This window comes from Carcharodon carcharias, chromosome 5 (genome assembly GCF_017639515.1).
Source record: "Carcharodon carcharias isolate sCarCar2 chromosome 5, sCarCar2.pri, whole genome shotgun sequence".
NCBI lineage: Eukaryota > Metazoa > Chordata > Chondrichthyes > Lamniformes > Lamnidae > Carcharodon > Carcharodon carcharias.
This window is the reverse complement of record NC_054471.1, coordinates 67,932,094-67,950,409: the sequence shown is the minus strand read 5'-3', so window position 1 is coordinate 67,950,409 and position 18,316 is coordinate 67,932,094. Positions and strand designations below refer to the sequence as shown.

General features: G+C 40.6%; 1 protein-coding gene and 2 non-coding genes across 4 annotated transcripts; all 3 read right to left on the bottom strand.

Moving 5' to 3' along the window:
* Nucleotides 1-3,453: 3,453 nt before the first annotated feature.
* rps12 (ribosomal protein S12) lies at nucleotides 3,454-8,805 on the bottom strand. Of its 2 annotated transcripts, none has more exons than XM_041188845.1 (6): nucleotides 8,750-8,805; nucleotides 8,587-8,637; nucleotides 6,782-6,898; nucleotides 5,294-5,396; nucleotides 3,805-3,906; nucleotides 3,454-3,542 (listed from the first exon to the last, which is right to left on the bottom strand). In XM_041188845.1, the coding sequence occupies exons 2-6, from the start codon at nucleotides 8,598-8,600 to the stop codon at nucleotides 3,483-3,485; spliced, it is 396 nt and encodes a 131-aa protein (XP_041044779.1). In that variant the 5' UTR covers nucleotides 8,601-8,637; nucleotides 8,750-8,805; the 3' UTR covers nucleotides 3,454-3,482. The 2 variants fall into 2 exon arrangements, with proteins under 2 accessions (XP_041044779.1, XP_041044780.1); XM_041188846.1 differs by having other exon boundaries at nucleotides 8,587-8,634; nucleotides 8,750-8,785.
* Nucleotides 3,984-4,071, bottom strand: LOC121278549. Its single transcript, XR_005943207.1, has one exon. It is a non-coding gene; the product is annotated as a small nucleolar RNA SNORD100 (small nucleolar RNA).
* Nucleotides 7,001-7,071, bottom strand: LOC121278531. Its single transcript, XR_005943191.1, has one exon. It is a non-coding gene; the product is annotated as a small nucleolar RNA SNORD101 (small nucleolar RNA).
* Nucleotides 8,806-18,316: the final 9,511 nt, after the last annotated feature.

Genomic DNA, 18,316 nt, shown 5'->3' with positions numbered 1-18,316 from the left:
AGAGGGCAGGAGGAAATTAGGGTCTTTAACAAACTGCTATTTTCTGCATGGTAGAGAACTCTTACTAGATTCCCTAATACAGCATTGATTCTCTGGAAAGGCAATTTCTAAACAGGTAACAATTCTTAACAGTCCCTGGAAACGTCAAAGTCACTTGGTTCAGGCCTCCATGTTGACATTCCTAAGTTAGTAGGATGGTATCTTGTGTGCCCCCTCTTATCTATGCAAGTTCTTCAGGTGGCAGTGCTCATCAAGCAGCAACCTTCTTCAGATGGAAGATGGTCCAGAGGAGAAGGAACACCAAGGGAAGAGTTCCCTAACGCTTCGATTAGAGCAGAATGCTGCTATCACAAATTATCAACACACCCTGTGCCAACCGTCCGTTCATCCTCTGGGATCAATAAACTGTTCACAACTGCCACGAGTTGCATACTTTTTGTCTAATTAACACATCATACTTCTTGATAAACTAACATAAAATGACTTAAGAAGTCGACTGCCAATTTGGGTATCTGTGGCCCGAATCCAAAGTCTTACAGAATGAAGCCACCTCATTGAAACATGCAGGACCCAACAAGGTAGATACAGGATGTTTTCCCTGGGTATGGGGCCTAGGACTTGGAGACACTCTTAGAGTAAGAGGTAGGCCACTTAAAATAGGGAATCTCTTCACTGAGGATGCTAAATTTTCAGAATTCTCTATCCAGGGGGCTGTGGAGGCTCAGTCATTGAGTATGTTCAGGTAAGAGATTAATAGATAATAAAGGCATATTATGGATATGGAGATGGCGCAGGAAAATGGCATCGAGGTAGATCAAACATGACGTAACTGAATGGCACAAGCAGCTTGAGCAGCCGATTGGCCTATCCCTGCTATTGCCTATGTTCCTCAGGGTAGTGTCCTCGGCTCTACCGTCAACTACTTCATCAATGACCCTGCCTCCCCCATAAGGTCAGGAGTGAGGATATTCAATCCTATTAGTGGCTCCTTAGATAATGAAGCAGCGCATGGCTGCATGCAGCAAAGCCTGGACAACATTCAGGCTTGGGCTGATATGTGGAGTGTAAGATCTGTGCCACACAATGTCCATCGCCAAGAGAAAATCTAGTCATCTCCCTTTGACATGCAACAGCATTACCATCCCTCAACAGTCTTTAGGTTACCATTGGCCAGTGTTAACTGGACCAGTCACGTAAAGGCTGCAGTTACAAGGGCAAATCAAAGGCTGGGAATTCTGCAGCACATAACTCACCTCACGACTCCCCAAAAGCCAGTCTACCATCTACAAGGCACAAATCAGGAGTGTGATTGATTACTCCCCACTTGCCTGGATTAACACAGCTCCAATACACAAGCTCAATATAATTTAGGACTAAGCAGCCAACTTGATTGGCACTGCAACTCCATCCTAAACATTCAATCCCTCCACCAATGGTGTAGTGTCTGCAGTGTGTACCATCTACAACATGCACTGCAGTAACTCACCAATGGCCCACCCACAGCACTTTATAAACCTGTAACGTTTACTATTTTGAAGAACAATGGCACCTGAACACAGAAACAATATTTGTAAATTCTCAACGTTACACCACCCTGAAATATATTACACAACAAAAACAGAATTACCTGGAAAAACTCAGGTCTGGCAGCATCGGAGGAGAAGAAAAGAGTTGACGTTTCGAGTCCTCATGACCCTTCAACAGAACTGTTGAAGGGTCATGAGGACTTGAAACGTGAACTCTTTTCTTCTCCGCCGTTGCTGCCAGACCTGCTGAGTTTTTCCAGGTAATTCTGTTTTTGTTTTGGATTTCCAGCATCCGCAGTTTTTTGTTTTTATCTCTGAAATATATTACCATTGTCATGGTGAAAATCCTGGAACTCCTTCTCTAACAGAACCAGAGGGTGTGCTGACACTACATGGAATTCTTGAAAGGCAATTAGGGGTTGGCAATAAATACTAGACTTGTCTGAGATTTCAGAATTACATGACTTAAATTCTATTTGAAACACAAAACTGCCTCAATTAGTGCTAACACCACTATTCAAGACACAAAACTGGGTGGAAATGCAAGCTGAGAGGGTACAGGGGTTGCAAAGAGATATAAGCAGCTTAAATGAGTGGGCAACAAGGTGGCAAATAGGAGTTTAACATGTGGAAGTGTGAAGTTATTCCCTTTGGTAATAATAGAAAAGCAAAACATAGTTTGAAAACCATGAAACGGCTAAATGCTGATGTTCAGAGAGACTCAAGTGTACTCGTACAGGCATACAAAGTTAATATGCAGGTACAAGCAATTAGGAAGGCCTTTATTGCAAAGGGATTGGAATAAAAAACCATATGACATGGCAGCAGTAGTAGGCCATTCGGCTGATTGAGTCTGCTCTGTCATTCAATGAGATCATGGCTGATCTGATAATCAACTCCACTTTCCTGCCTTTTCCCCATATCCTTTGATTCCCTTAATGAATAAAAATCTGTCTAAGAAAAAGCAAGTCTTGCTATAATTGTACAGGGTTTTGGTGAGACCACATCTAAGTGCATCATGCAGTTTGGTTTCCATATCAAAGGAATGACTGCCCTTCAGGTGGTATAGCAAAGGCTCACTAGGTTGGTTTCTGGAATATAAAGCTTATCCTTTGATAAGAGGCGGAGTAAATTGGGCCTATACTCTCTGAACTTTAGGAACAAGAGGTAATCTTTGAAATTTAGTAAATTTTCAAGGGGCCTGATAGGACAGACAGAGGTTATTTCCCATTTAGGGAATCTAGAACCCCAGGGACACAACCTCATGGTTTAGAACTGAAAAGAGGAAATATTTTCACTCTTTGGAATTGTCCACCCCAGAGGGCTGTGGATATTACATTGTTGAGTATAACCCAGACTGACAGCATGTTTTTTAATCTCTCAGGGAATCAAAGGATATAAGGAGCAAGCAGAAAAAAGTTGAGGTAGACGATCAGCAATTATCATACCAAATGGCACAACAGACTCGAGGGTCTGTATAGTCTACTTCTGTTCCTATTAATGTTCTTAAAACCTCACTGCATTGTGAAGCGCTTCATAATTATATGCATACCCAGTGTATACAAAAATCTATTAAAAAGCATTCTCCTCAGTTTTAGTTTTACTGTAGCAAATATGAGCCTGCACTGTATCTCCAGAACTTTGGGTAATGAATCTGGCACTCCTCATTGTTTTACCTCAGTAGAGGCAGCCAATTGATCATCATAGATACAGTAATGGTTACTCTCCATCAAGTCATTCAGAGTAGTCCTTTTGGCAAATTTTTGCATGCATTTTTGTTTACAAAAGTTAATGTCCTCTGGCAAGGAACATTCTCACTACAACTTTACTATCTTATTTTGTGAAAGACTAGAAAGCAACTTGCTAAGACCCATACTGCTAACAGCATAATCCATCTCACACACAGTCAAAAAATTGAGTCAGAAAATTAGCTTTTGTTTTTATTTATGAAACATATCACTTTCCTCTGAAATAGTTGTCAATGACATCCTTGGCTTGTGAGTCTTTTCCATAATCCTAAAAGGAAACAACATTTGTTAACTTTTATCAATTTTTGTATTAATTTTGTAACATGATCGCAAACTTGGAACATTGCAGGTAATGCCATATGAATGGGCAGTCTTTCTTTTAGTTCAAGTTAATTATATTAATAAATATATATATATATTTATAATATATAAAAAAAAACACACTTTATTTGTGTGTCCAGTAAGTAATTGGAGTACGTCTAATAGTTCTTAGAAATTAGCTTAGCCATTAACTGATGTAAATAACTCACCTTGACAACAACACAACTGCAGCCGACAACCTTGCGAGGTTTCCCTTCTCGGTCTATTTTGCACAGGCCTACCCATTCACCAAGTTTCTTGTTGTCATCAACCTTTAGTGTAGAAAAAGCATTTATATAGCATCTTATCAAGGCCACCAAGTTTCACCAACATCTGTTAAGACAAATACTGCATCTCAGACATTTTTGGGTAACAATTCTGGGCACTTCTCTTCATTTGATTTCTGTTGAGGGAGCCAAGTGGTCATCACAGATACAGTACTGTCATTCCATTCTACATCCAACACAGGATATATATACACACATACATACACACACACATAGATAAATAATATCTACAATCATTCATTCTTAAATTTAGTAACTCAACAGCGCAACTCTCATTCTCTCCCCTCCAAGGTAGCAAGTCAGAGGGGTACATTTCCACAGGCACCATGTTCCACATCCAAGCCACCACGACTAAATAGAGCTTCAACATCAAGCAAATTGGCTAATAAGTAAGTGGCATCAACGCATTCCCATTCTCCTAATCTGGGGGCACCAATTATAGCATCGCCAGCAGCTGAGATTGGGAACTCAAAAGAGATCAGAAATCAAATGGCAGACCTTTCTGGTGGGGCTACAGTAATTCAACTAATCACTGCTTAAACTGGTTGAAACAAATGAAACCTCAAGGAGGAAACCTGTCACCTTTTCAGGTTCCCAAACCATGTACCTGGCCAATTTGCGTTTGCCAGAGGTTCAGGAAGCCCAGATGCTATTAATTTCCAGGTGTTCCAATATGAAATTTAACTGGGATAGTCAAAGACATCAGCTGAGTTTAAACATTCAGTAGCTTAAGCCAACAGGCTAGTAAAGTGCCAGGTTTAATCTGCCTTGTATGTGCAGTAAACTAGCCTTAGTTAGGGCAAAAGCTAACCTTAGTGGTATTGCTAGGGAGCAAGAATATATATTTCCCATGTTTGATTGGTACCTAATCATTCTTGGTGGAGATATGCATATGTCATGTGAAAACAGGATCGAGTTCAACAGTGGCAAGATTTACTAAGGTGCCGAAAAGCCCATAAGGAAGTTAACACCTAAACACAGAAGCGGGGAAATTAAAATGGCAAATGGTGGCAATTTTATAGATTCCCAAGTCAGATTCATAACCAATCAACTACGCAAATAGACAGAGCTGCATTTTTTCTACAATTAAATTTGCAGTCTGTATGCCAGAGGGGGCAATCGAAGTATAACAGTACTCTATACAAATCAATCCTGGTCACCAACAGAAAAAGGAAACAAACGCTGAAATGATGCAAAGGGCTAAGTTATGAGGAAAAATTGGGGAATTTGGGAGCTAATCTTGGTGTCTCATTAGTTAATGATATGATCAAAAAAGCAAATCCAGAATAGTACTTTAAATTGTAAACAGATAACAGAACACAGGTTGGTCATTAAATCAAAGTGTCATTAATTTTTTATTCAAGGCACTCACCTTAATCAGGTTGATCTGATGCTCAGCACAGAGTGCCTCTACCAACTTAACATATTGTGCCTCATCGCAATTGCCTGCCAGGACACACAAGTGAGCCTGTCGCCTGGGAGTAAAAATAAATCTCAAAATTAACCTATTTTTGGCAGCATACAAACATTATATAAGCCAATCTGTTCAAATGAATATGACCATTAATATCAATTTCACAAAGGAAAACAATAGATGTTATTTAAGAACTACAGATATAAATGTGTAAAAATAAGTTTGATAGTTTCCTACATAAACAATTGGATAGGTTACCAGCACTTGGACTGTTCTTGAAACAGGGCACTATCCTGATAGATCTAACTTAAGTCCCTTGCTAAATTTGAGGGAATATTGAACAGTAATGAACATCAGGTCTTGTTATATGGTTTAATACAGCAATGGGATACCCTGAAACTTATTCAACATCAAAGATCAATATAATCACAGACGTCTTCCAAATACAGCAACTCCAGTTCTACTGACAGCAACAAGGCATTCAATGCTTCACTTTTTTATGACTTCTGCGTGAACAGAGTTGCCAACTGTTATATTGTGGAGCTTCAGGCACTCACATGCACATCCAGTAGGAGTTACTGGCTCATGTCCAGGAGTCAAGAGTCTGATACTTTCCCCCACCCCTCTAGTCACATCGACCAAATGGGGCATCCCAAGAACGGACTCAGTTGCAACAAAACTTAATATTTACATTCAGCGAAAACTTTCAATATTCCGCTCTTATCCTAATTGCACAACACTGATAATACAAAGAAACAAAGAAAAGGACTGCACAGGAACAGGCCCTTCAGCCATCCAAGCCTGCACGGATCATACTGCCTGTCAAACTAAAATATTTTCCACTTCCGGGTCCATATCCCTCTATTCCCATCCAATGCATGTATTTGTCAAGCTGCCTCTTAAATATCATTATCGTACCTGTTTCCACCACCTCCTCTGGTAGCGAATTCCAGACATTCACTACCCTCTGCGTAAAAAACTTGCCCCGCACATCTCCTCTAAAGTTTTCTCCTCTCACAAATCTATGTCCCCTAGTAATTGGCTCTTTCACCCTGGGAAAAAGCTTCTGACTATCTACTCTGTCCATGCCACTCATAATTTTGTAAACTTCTATACGTTTAAATAAGAAACTGATCTACAAGCATGTACACTGGATTCATACCTACCATTTTTAAACTGGACATTTTAACTATATATATGGCTTCAGTAATTTGCTAGTTAGTACATCTTAAAAGAATTTTAGCAATAACCTACCGGAACAAAACTCATTTCAATATCACAACTTTCTCTTTATCATAGATTTCAATAAGTTATCAGCACTAGGCATTATTCAAATATACAATTTATAGTGGTTTGTTTTTCTCCCATTGTATGTAAACAGATGCTCATGATATTGCTGCGCACCAATGATTAAGGTTCATTCATGCATTATTAAAAGGTACTCACTTGTCCAGCACCTTGACAGCTTCCCGGAGACCACAACACAAGCCATCGTGGATGTACGCAGTTTTCAGCACTTCCTGAAGTGCAGTGTTAACATCCATGACACCGCCTGCAGTTATGCTGTCAAAAAATTATACATTATACAAAATCCTGCTACTATTCAACTTACAGATTTTTTGGCAACAAAACCAAGTAAAGAAGTTAATGGTTTTGAGCTACACAGTCGTCAGAAGGAATTTTTCACTCATTCTTACGAGTGAAGGGGTATCCGACATAAAGTTCATCATTCCAACCATGTAGCTTAATTGTAATATAACTATTAAGATCAGTGAAGCTTGAAATTCAACAATTATGGTCAACCTTGCAACAGAATTTCAAAATGTTTCAACAAGCAGCCATTCCAAATATTTGGAGTTTAATTCAAAAACACTTACTGATCAAGTGAGGAGACTTTTAGAACTGACATATATATGTTATATCAATATTGTCATTATTGAATAAAAATGCTTCTACTAGAAATAATCTTACATTTCCACCACTTTCTCACTCTGGCCAGTTAGTTAGTCAACACATCATATAAACCATTACAAGTCAGTGGGACAAGTGAACAGCAAACTTGCTGCTTCTTGGGCAGGTGTATATAACAAGGCCAAAGCCTTGATTAACAGACAAGCAGCACAGTAGGGATAAATGGGACATTTTCAAGTTGACAGGCTGGGATTAGTGCAGTGCCGCATGGGTCAGTGCTGGGGTCTCAGCTATTTACAATTCATATTAGTGACTTAGTCAAAGATAAAAGAGCAATGGAAGTTTGATGACACAAAGCTAGGTGCAAATATCAACTGAGAAGGACAAAGAGATAGGGCCAGGTTAAGGGAATAGGCAACAAGGTGGCAGGCAGATGGAGTGTAATGTGGCGAAGTATGAGGTTATTCATTTTTGTCGTAAGACTAGAAATGTAGGGTATCCTTTAACAGCCTGAAAAACTTGAGACTTGGGTGTACTTATACAAAGGACACAAAGTTAGCATGCAAATACATCAAGCAATTAGAATGGCAAATGGCATGTTGGCCTTTATTGCATATAAGGAAGTCTCGCTATAATTGTATAGTGCTTTGGTGAGACCACATCTGTAATACAGTGCAGAGTTTTGGTCTCCATATCTACAGGATGAGTGCCTTTGACAGGTGCAACAAAGGTTCTTTAGATGGGTTCCAGGGATGAAAGTATCGTCCTATAATGAAAGGCATTGTATACTCAGTCTGTACTCTTTGAAGTTTAGGAACAGGTGGCGATCGCTTTGAAACATGTAAGATTCTAAAGGTGCTCGACAGGGAAGACACAGGTTGCTTTCTCTGGCTGGGGAAATCTAGAACATGGGATACAGTCTCACGATAAGGGCTGAACATTTAGGACTGAGGAGGAGGAGGCGTTTCATCACTCATGGGTTGCGAATGTTTGGAGTTCTCTACCCGAGTTTTGGATATTGCGTTGTTGAATATATTCAAGGCTCTCCTGCTCTTATTTCTTTTGGTTTTGCAAAGTCCACTGTGCATCAGCCGACAAAGTCATAACAACTGGGCGAGATCGACAGCTCAATTGGCTAAAACAAATCTCTGCTTTCCAGGCCCTGCTCCCAGTCCAGGAACAGTCCCCCTGGCTCGACCCCGGCCATGTCCCCCCTCACCCCGTCTCCAGCCGTGTCCCCCTCCCGCCCCCTCGGGCCGCCTCCCTCTGCCTCCCCATTCGGTCTCGGCGGCTCCTGTTCTCACTCCGGGTCCCGATGCGGCAGACCGAGGGCCACTCACCATTCCTCGGCCATTGCGCTGCTTCTTGTCCCGGAAAAGGGCAGTGTCCTGCTGCAATATAAAGTAGAGGGTAAGTGTTAGCACGGGCCGTGTTGGATGGTGCTCCCCCCGGGTTGATGAGGGTGAGGATGGCGGAGATTGGGCTCCGATTCGGCTCACTCACCAGGAGCAGATCCAGGGACAAGATGGCGGAGAAAGGGCGCGCGCCGCTGACGTCACCGCTTTAATACCCGCGCCGCGCAAGCCCCGCCCCGTCACGTAGACAGGCGGCCACACAACTTGCCTGCTAGAAAGACTTGCATTTCTGTAGCGCCTTTCACAACAACAAGAACTCATATTGATATAGCGCTTTTCACAACCTCAACACATATCAAAGCGCTTCACAAAAAATGAAGTACGTTTAAAGTGTTGCCATGTAGAAAAGGCAATTTGTGCACAGCAAGCTCCCACAAACAGCACTGTGTTAATGGCAAGATGATCTAATTTTGTGACAAAATCAAAATACTGCGGATGCTGGAAATCTGAAACTAAAACAAAAATTGCTGGAAAAACTCAGCAGGTCTGACAGCATCTGTGGAGAGGAAAACAGAGTTAATGTTTCAAGTCCGTATGACTCTTCATCAGAACTAAAGAGAAATAGAAATGTGGTGAAATATAAGCTGTTTAAGGGGGGGTGAGACAGGTGGAGCTGGATAGAGGGCCAGTGATAGGTGGAGGCAAAGGAGAGATTGCCAAAGATGTCATAACCAAAAGGTTAAAGGGGTGTTGACGGTGATGATATTAGCCAAAGGATGTGCTAATGGTGACATAAAGGGTAGAAAGCAGGATGAGCAAGTGACAGATGGCCCTAGTGGGTCGGGGGTGGGGGGAAGGGATCTACATCGGCTAAAAGGTGGGGATAAAACAATATGGAAATAAATTGTGAAAATAATAATAGAAATAGGTGGGAAAAGAGAAATATATATAAAAATTTTGCGATGTTGCTTGAGACATAAATATTGACCGAGGCACCAGGGAAAACTCCCTATTATTCTTTGAAATAGTGCCAGGGTGTATTTTATATCCTTCTGAGAAGGTACGAGAAGGTTCAGGGCTTCTGTTTAACATCGTGTCCGAAAGTTGGCACCTCTGACAGTGCAGCACTTCCTCAGTACAGCATTGATACGTCAGCTTAGATTTTGTACCCCAGTCCTGAGTGGGACTTGAAACCATAATCTTCACTCTGAGACAGTAAGCAGGTTCTTATTCTGAGCCAAACCTTGCTCAGTGTCACAAAAACAGAAAATGCTGGAAAAACTCAGCAGCTCTAACAGCACCTGTGGAGAAAAAAAGAGTTAATATTTCGAGTCCTTATGACTCTTCTTCAACTGAAGAAGAGTCATAAGAACTCAAAACCTTCATTCTGTATTTTTCTCCACAGATGCTGTTAGACCTGCTGAGTTTGTCCAGCATTTTCTGTTTTTGTTTCAGATTTCCAGCATCCGCAGTATTTTGCTTTTATCTTGCTCAGTGTCATTTTAATTATATACACCAAGACTGTACATGAACTTTCACACCGTCCACCACGGGCTTTTACAGCCAGAACCAAGCTGGATCATGTAATTCCATAATGAGCTGCTGGGATGATTGTGTCAAGGTTTCACTCGGCTGTTGCAACAGAATCTATGGAGTGAATAATGGGACAATTGTGAGGACGAGGAGATTATTCAATGCGACAGACAAATTGAATGCTTACAAATCAGAACTTTAATGCATAAAACTGTACGGGGTGGGAGGAGTTACTTCTGAAAATTGTGAAATATTGCGAGTAAAACTGGGCAGAGTGAACTTGAACCCTTCGATCCTGTGCATACACAGCAAGAAGTTTCTCACCGTTGGCAAGTATCAAACGGCTAGCCCTCCACTAAATTACAATGGCAAGTCAAGGGAATGAAGGTAATTCTGGCCCTGCTCTTTTTCTGTGTTTACTTGACCTGATAACTGGTTCTGTAACTAATCCGGCTGTGGAACTCCCAACAGCCAAGGGCCCCAGTAATATTTGTTTGGTAGCTGCATTAAATGAAGTGTAATGAATATTCAAGGAAAAGTGGCATAGAGAGGGTTGTTTGCTTTGAAGGCAAGTGATGGTGTCTTTTTTATTGCCATTGGCCCTGAGGAGCTGGTAAATCCGTGCAATGAAGGTACTCCCACTGTTCAGAAAGGAATTGAGGGATTTTGACCTAGTGATAATGAAAGAATGGCAATATATTTTCAAGTCTGGATGATGTGTGACTTTGGGAACTTGCAGGTGGTGGTTTTCTCCAGTGCCTTTTGCCCTTGTTCTTCAACGTGGTAGTGGCTGCAAGTCTGGGAGGGGCTGTCGAAGAAGCCTTGATGAGTTGCTGGAGTGCATCTTGTGATCCATGTTTTCCAGTATGTCCGTCACTTGCCAAATGTGACAAGCGAATCAGGCACAGACGTGTGTTGAATTAAAGGCACACAATATGGGGTAAAGTTGCAGTGGGTATGAGTGTGGCTGGCACTTGCTAAACTGCTATTGTTGTCCATCCCTAATTGAGCAAGGAAGAATCAACCACATTGCTATTAGACAGGAGTCACATATCGGTCAGACCATGACTATGTTTCTGAAAATAAAGTGCAGTTGTCACATTTCTGGTGACCTGGAAGCTGAAGGCCCACTTTCTCAATAAAACAAGAAAAAAATAATCCACTATTTATTACCTGTTCTGTTCCTGTTCTCTCTGGGCACTTTTGATGATAATTTAGGTTTTTAGGACCATTCACTGAAGCGCTGGCCATCAGAAGAACAGTGGTCCAATTGCTCTCAAAATTTTCTCAGGGAATCTAGTGACACAGGGGATACTAACCGAAGAACTTGGTTTGTTTAACTGGTAGTTGGCAGTTTTCACAAACAGTTGACAGGCTGCGCTACTGCTTCCAGTGAGGGTTGAAATGTGCAATTTTGCCATGCTGGGGCAGTATAGCAACATCTAAATGTGTTCAGCCTTCATCTTAAAAAATCTGTTGAAACTAATCAATTGAAAGAAGTAGGGCACTATTGGCCTAAAAAGAGAGATTACAGGAGATTGGCTGTGAGTCAAAGGTCTATTAAATGTCTGTACACTGGTTTTGGAAATGGCATGCAACAGAGTATAAACATGGCAAGAGTCAGAGCGCCAGAGCTAATGTATAGAGATTTGTTGATTCTTCTCCCTCCCTGTGTCTCCAGTTTATCAATTCTGACAAAGTAGAGACAATTTACCCTTGAATAAATTTGTTTTATTTTGAAATAAACTGGAGCACACTGTCAGAAACAGGACAGTTCAGTTAACAGGTTCCACCACTCTTTGAGAATGTTTGCAACAGGCTTGGTTTGCAGAACAGTTGGATTGCAAAATGGTTTTGAAACTGTTTTCCTGGCTTTGGCCATGAGTGATCAGTCTTGATCATTGACTGTTTAAAACCTCAAACCTGTTTCCAAAAGATTGCTTATTTGTTAGATCAGATGTGGGAGGTCTGCTACTGATATCATTGTAGCCCAGTGCTACCTGTCTCAATGATCGATGTTCAGTGATGCAAGTGACTCTACAGTGTAAGGCAATGGCAAACCACCACTGAAAATAGCCAAGAAAAGGTCAGGTGATGTCATGCTCGGCAAGTGAGGCCTCTCAGGTTGCTATCCAGGGAAATCTCATTTATACAAGCTAGGAAGTATCAAAAGAATAGGAACATGGAATGTACAGACAGTGAACAGGAAAGGAAAGCTGGAGATCCTGAAGCAAAAAATAGTAAAGGAGAAATTAAACATTCTATAGTTGTGTGAAGTACAATGGACAGGAGAAGGCAACTTCATGAATAATGAAGTGAGAATAGTATACTCAGGAGGACTTGAAAAGGAATGGGAGTAGCAGTAATGCTAGACAAGGAAGCTGTCATATATGAGTGAAGTGAAATGCAAGTCAGGTAGACTGATGCTAGTGAAACTAAGGCAACCAGTCAATATCATTCAGGTGTATATGCCCACAAGTGAACAACCACATGAGGAGGTTGATAAAATGTATAATAGGATAAATAAACAAATTGACAAGGAGAGTGAAATGAGCTATGAAATTGTTATGGGAGATTGGAACAGTTTTGTTCCAATTTTGAGAACGAAGATATGACAAAGAAGTAGGACAAGCAGTCTTGGAAAAGGAAATGAGCGAGGCCAAAGACTGGTGGATTTTTGACAAAGAAAAGGATTCATGAAAACAAGCAAGTGATTTAGGTATCATAAAAGATGATGCAAAAACAAAAATAGCTGGAAAAACTCAGCAGGTCTGACAGCATCTGCAGAGAGGAATACAGTTAGCATTTCGAGTCCAAATGACACTTCATCTGAACTAAGGAAATAGAGAAATGAGGTAAAATTTAAGCTGGTTGAGGGGGTGGAACAGATAGAGCTGGTTAGAGGGCCAGTGATTGGTGGAAGCAAAGAAGAGATTGCCAAAGATGTCATAGACAAAAGGACAAAGGGGTGTTGACGGTGATGATATTATCTAAGGAATGTGCTAATGGTGACATTAAGGGTAGAAAGCAGGGCAAGCTAGTGGCAGATGGCCCTAGTGGGGGTGGGGTGGGGCGAAGTGATCGAAAAAGGCTAAAAGGTGGAGATAAAATGATAGATCGAAATAAATTTAAAAATAGGTGGGAAAAGAAAAATATTTTTTAAAAATTATAGATTATTGGAAAAAGGGGGATCGGAAAGGGTGTGGGGATGGAGAAGAGACTTTATGATCAGAAGTTGTTGAACTCAATGTTAAGTCCGGAAGGCTGTAAAGTGCCTAGTTGGAAGATGAGGTGCTGTTCCTCCAGTTTGCATTGAGCTTCACTGGAACATTGCAGCAGGCCAAGGACAGACATGTGGGCATGAGAGCAGGGTGGTGTGTTGAAATGGCAAGCAACAGGGAGGTCTGGGTCATGCTTGCGGACAGACCGAAGGAGTTCCTCTCCGCAGATGCTGTCAGACCTGCTGAGTTTTTCCAGCTATTTTTGTTTTTGCTTCAGATTTCCAGCATCTGCAGTATTTTGCTTTTATCATAAAAGATGATGATGTACATGGAAAATGCTTGGCGGCAATACAGGAAGGTTTCAGCTGGACTGTATAGTGGTGAAACAAAGATGCAGGAATAGTGCTGAGAACTCAAAAGCTCAGCTGGGAGCTGACATGGAATCGGATCATAATCTAGTGAAAATGGAAACAGTATTCTGACTGAAGAAGACCAAATGTGGAATATGTAGAAAACAGTGGAACCTGGAGAGTCTGAAAGAAATAAATGAAGAATTTGTAAATGAAGTAGATGAAACAATGGCTAGAAAAGATAAGGATACCCCGCCAACACCAATGAGCAATGGAAACGGGTTAAAGTGTCTGTCAAGGAAGGAGAGGCAAATAGCATGGGGTTTTTAAGAAGAAACAGGATCAAGAAACCATGGGTTACCACTGCAATGTTGCAAAAGATGGAAGAAAGGAGAAAATGGAAGAATATCAATACTGAAAAAGGCAAGCTGAAATACAGGCACTTGAATAACAAGTTATGAAGAGAAACAGGAAAGGCATGAGAACAATGGTTAAAGGATCAGTGCAATATGCGGATCAACTGGAGAGATAAGCCTTATGTATGCAAGCACAAAGGAGATTAGTGACACACAGTTTATAGGACTGAAAAGAACAGCATTAAAGAAGATAAGGATGCTGTTTTATTAACAAACCCTGATGAAATAAGAAAAAAGAGCATATTGAAGAACTATATGCAAAAAATGAAAAACCTGAAGTGATTGACCTAGAAGAAGAGAGTAATGTTGACATTGATTTCATTGGAGCAGAAATTCTAGGAATTGAGATGAGAGCAGCAATAAATTAGATAAAAACCAGAAAAGTGGCTGGAATAGATGAAATACTTGCAGAGTTGATTTAAAACATGGGAAAGAACTTAACATCAATATTTAATAAGCTGTGCAAAGATAATTAATTATCAGGAGATTGGCCAGAGGACTTCATGCAGACAATGAGGATCACCCTAAGAAAGAAGACAAAGGCATGCTGATGTTCTGACATTCATTCAATTTGTCTGATTGTCCATAAATCAAAGGCTGTGTCGAGAATTGTAACAAAGGGAGTAGGTGGGAAGGTGCAGAACTACATCAAGGATGGCCAGTTTGGATTCCAGGGAGGAATAGGGATGAGAAAAGCAATTGGCATTATAAGATTAATGAGCGAATGAAGTTTAGAATTTGGACAGGACTTTTATGATTGCTTTGTAGATTTAGAAAAAGCATTCGGTCGTGTTGACTGGATTAAGTTCTTGACAGTGCTGAAGGACATTGGAGTAGATTGGAGAGATAGATGACTGATAAGAAATCTATACATGGGACAAACAGCAAAAGTGAAAGTAGCCAAAAGAGAGTTATAACCATGTGTAGTTAGACAAGGAGTTCAACAAGGACGTTGTTTATCATCAGTCCTCTTCAACATCTATGCAGATGCAATGATCAAAGAAGCATTTGCAGAATCTGGCATTAAGATTGTGAGAACAGGGGTGGCAAATGATGACATCAGTTAGATTTGCAGATGACAAAGCACTTGTAGCAAGCACAGTATCTGGTGAATGTGATTAAACACTATGCAAAGATCAGTGAACATCCCCACTACCGACCTTCAGTTGAAAGTGAGAGTGCAGCTCGGAACTGTGTATAAGACCATAAGATGTAGGAGCAGAAGTAGGCTATTTGACCCATTGAGTCTGCTCCCCCATTCAATGAGATCATGGACGATCTGATAATCCTCAGCTCCACTTTCCTGTCTTTTCCCCATAACCCTTGATTCCCTAACTGATTAAAAATCTGTATACCTGGCAGTTTGGTGAGTGGGAGAGTTTAAAATGTTAATCTTGTTGAAAAATCTAGTCTTGTCTGTAATTAGCAGTAACTGGAAAGTACTGTGTAAGTAAGTAAGTAGAGTAAGTTTCTTCCAGTCTTAGGCAGGGTAAATACCTGTACTGAGAGAGCTGCACAGTTAATTAGCTTGCTGTAGCTGCAGCTCAATTTAGCATAAATTCAATAGTCTTTAATCTAGCTTTGTAAATGAGTGCAGCTTGGAACTGAGTGTATATCCGAGTTGAGTGAGTCGGGAAGGAGGTGTTCCTCTCCTTTTGCTTTTCCCAATTTTTTCACCCATGAGTATTAGTTCTTGCTCTACTGCAGGGAAAGAACCTAGCCGTTTGGTGAGTATCTTGTAAGTGGTTAAGGTCCATTCTATTTCTAACCTTTAAAATAGTACAGGAACTGGCAGTAAGCTTAATAAATTATTGAAGGAAGAAAAGTAAATAATTGAAAAACGTAATTAAGTAGTTAATTAAAACACATTAAGGATGCCAGGACAGGTGATGTGCGACGGCTGCAGCATGTGGGAGCTGGATTATTACCTGACCTACATGCAAATTGGCATTGGGTAAATAAAATTAGAGAGATGAATGCGTGGCTCAAAGACTGGTGTGGAAGATATGAGTTCCAGTTCATAGGGCGCTGGCAGCAGCACTGGGGAAAGTGGGGGCTGTACCATGGGGACAGTCTACACCCGAACTGTGCTGGGACCAGTGTTGTAGCAAGCTGCATAACTAGGGAAATAGAGAGGGTTTTAAACTAAATAGTGGGAGCTAACGGATCAAATTTGGGAAGATGTGGTAAATCAAAGAGTGGAGACAAGGCAAGAGAGAAAGATATTAATGTGGGAAATGATAATCAGGGACTGAGAATATAAATCTAAGAGTAAACCAGATAAGGCTAGAGGTACAAAAATAATAAAAGGACAAAACTAAAGGTTATATATCTGAATGCATATTCAAAACAAAATAGGTGAATTAATAGTGCAAATAGAAATAAATAAGTACAATCTCATAACCAATGCAGAGACATGGCTGCAGGATGACATAGATTGGGACTTTAATATTGAAGGGTACATGACAATTAGGAAGGACAGGAAACTAGGAAAAGGTGGAGGGGTGGCTCTGGTAATTAATGATGGTATTAGTGCAATAGAGAGGGATGACCTAAGTTCAGGAAACCAGAATGTAGAAGCAGTTTGGATAGAGATGAGAAATGATAAAGGCAAGAAGTCACTTATGGGAATGGTGTGCAGGCCCCCTAACAGTAACCATACAGTAAGACGGAGTATAAAGGAAGAAATAATGGAAGCTTGTCAGAAAGCTACAGTGATAATCATGGGGGATTTTAATCTACATATAGACCGGAAAAATCTAGATGAGGAATTCATGAAACGTTTTCAGGTTAGTTTCTTAGAACAGCAAGTTCTGGAGCCAACCAGAGAGCAGGCTATTCTAGACCTGGTATTGTGCAATGAGATAAGATTAATTAAAGACCTCATAATGAAAGCACCCCTAGATAGCAGTGATCATAATATGATTGAATTTTACATTCAGTTTGAGGGAGTGAAGAGTAGGTCTAAGACTAATATTTTAAACTTAAATAAGGGCATGAAAGCAGAGCTAGTTAAAGCGAACTGGCAAATGAGCTTAAGGGATATGTTAATAGAAATGCAGTGGTTGACATTTAAGGGGATATTTCAGAATACACAGAATAGATACATTCCAACAAGAAAGAAAAATTCCAAAGGGAGGACCTTTGGTTAATCTGTGGTTAACTAAAAAAGTTAAAGACCATATCAAACTTGTAGAAAAAGCATATAATTGTGCAAAGATGGGTGGCAGGTCAGAAGAATGGCCAGAATATAAAAATCAGCAAAGAATGACTAAACGATTGATACGGAAGGAAAAATTAGAATGCAAGAAAGCTAGCTAGAAATATAAAGACCAGAGAGTAAGAGTTTCTAAAGATATTTAAAAAAGAAAAGAGTCAACAAAGTGAGCATTGGTCCTATAGAAAGTGAATCTGGGGAGTTAATAATGAAAAATAAGGAGGTGGCAGAATAATGGAACAGGTATTTTACATCAGTCTCCACTACAGAGGATACAAGTAACATCCCAGAAATAGCTGTAGTTTAGGAAATGGAAGGGAGGGAGGAACTCAAGAAAATTACAGTCACCAGGGAAATGGTAGTGAGTAAATTGTTGGGGCTGTGGGCTGACAAGTCCGCAGGTCTGATGGACCTCATCCTGGATCCTAAAAGAAGTGGCTAATGAGATAGCTGATGTGTAATTTTTAATTTTCCAAAATTCCCTACATTCAGGGAAGGTTCCATTAGATTTGAAAATAGCGAATGTAATTCCATTATTCAAAAAGGGAAGGAGACAGAAAGCAGGAAAACTACAGGCTAGTTAGCTTAACCTCTGTAATAGGAAAAATATTGGAAGCTATTAATAAAGACGGTATAGCAGGGCACTTGGAAAAATTCAAGGTAACCAGACAGAGTCAACATGGTTTTGTGAAAGGGCAATGATGTTTGACCAATTCATTGGAGTTCTTTGAAGAAGTAACATATGCTGTGGATACAGGGGAACTGGTGGATGTACTGCACTTAGATTTCCAGAAGGCTTTGATAAGGTGCCACATCAAAGGTTTTGCAAAAAAAAGCTCATGGGGCAGGATTTTTCAGTTGGTGTGTGGGGGCAAGCCCGACACGCTGTAGCGTAAAATGACGCATGATGACTTTGAGCATGCATCCTGACATCACCCCGCAGTCCTGCGATACTTCTTTCAGTGGGCGCACGCTGGA

Coding starts and splice junctions, on each gene's coding strand:
- rps12 (XM_041188845.1), bottom strand. Junction 3,907..5,293: donor ATCAGATCAACCTGATTAAG/GTGAGTGCCTTG, acceptor TCTACACTAAAG/GTTGATGACAACAAGAAACT. Junction 3,543..3,804: donor GCAGTTGTGTTGTTGTCAAG/GTGAGTTATTTA, acceptor GTTTCCTTTTAG/GATTATGGAAAAGACTCACA.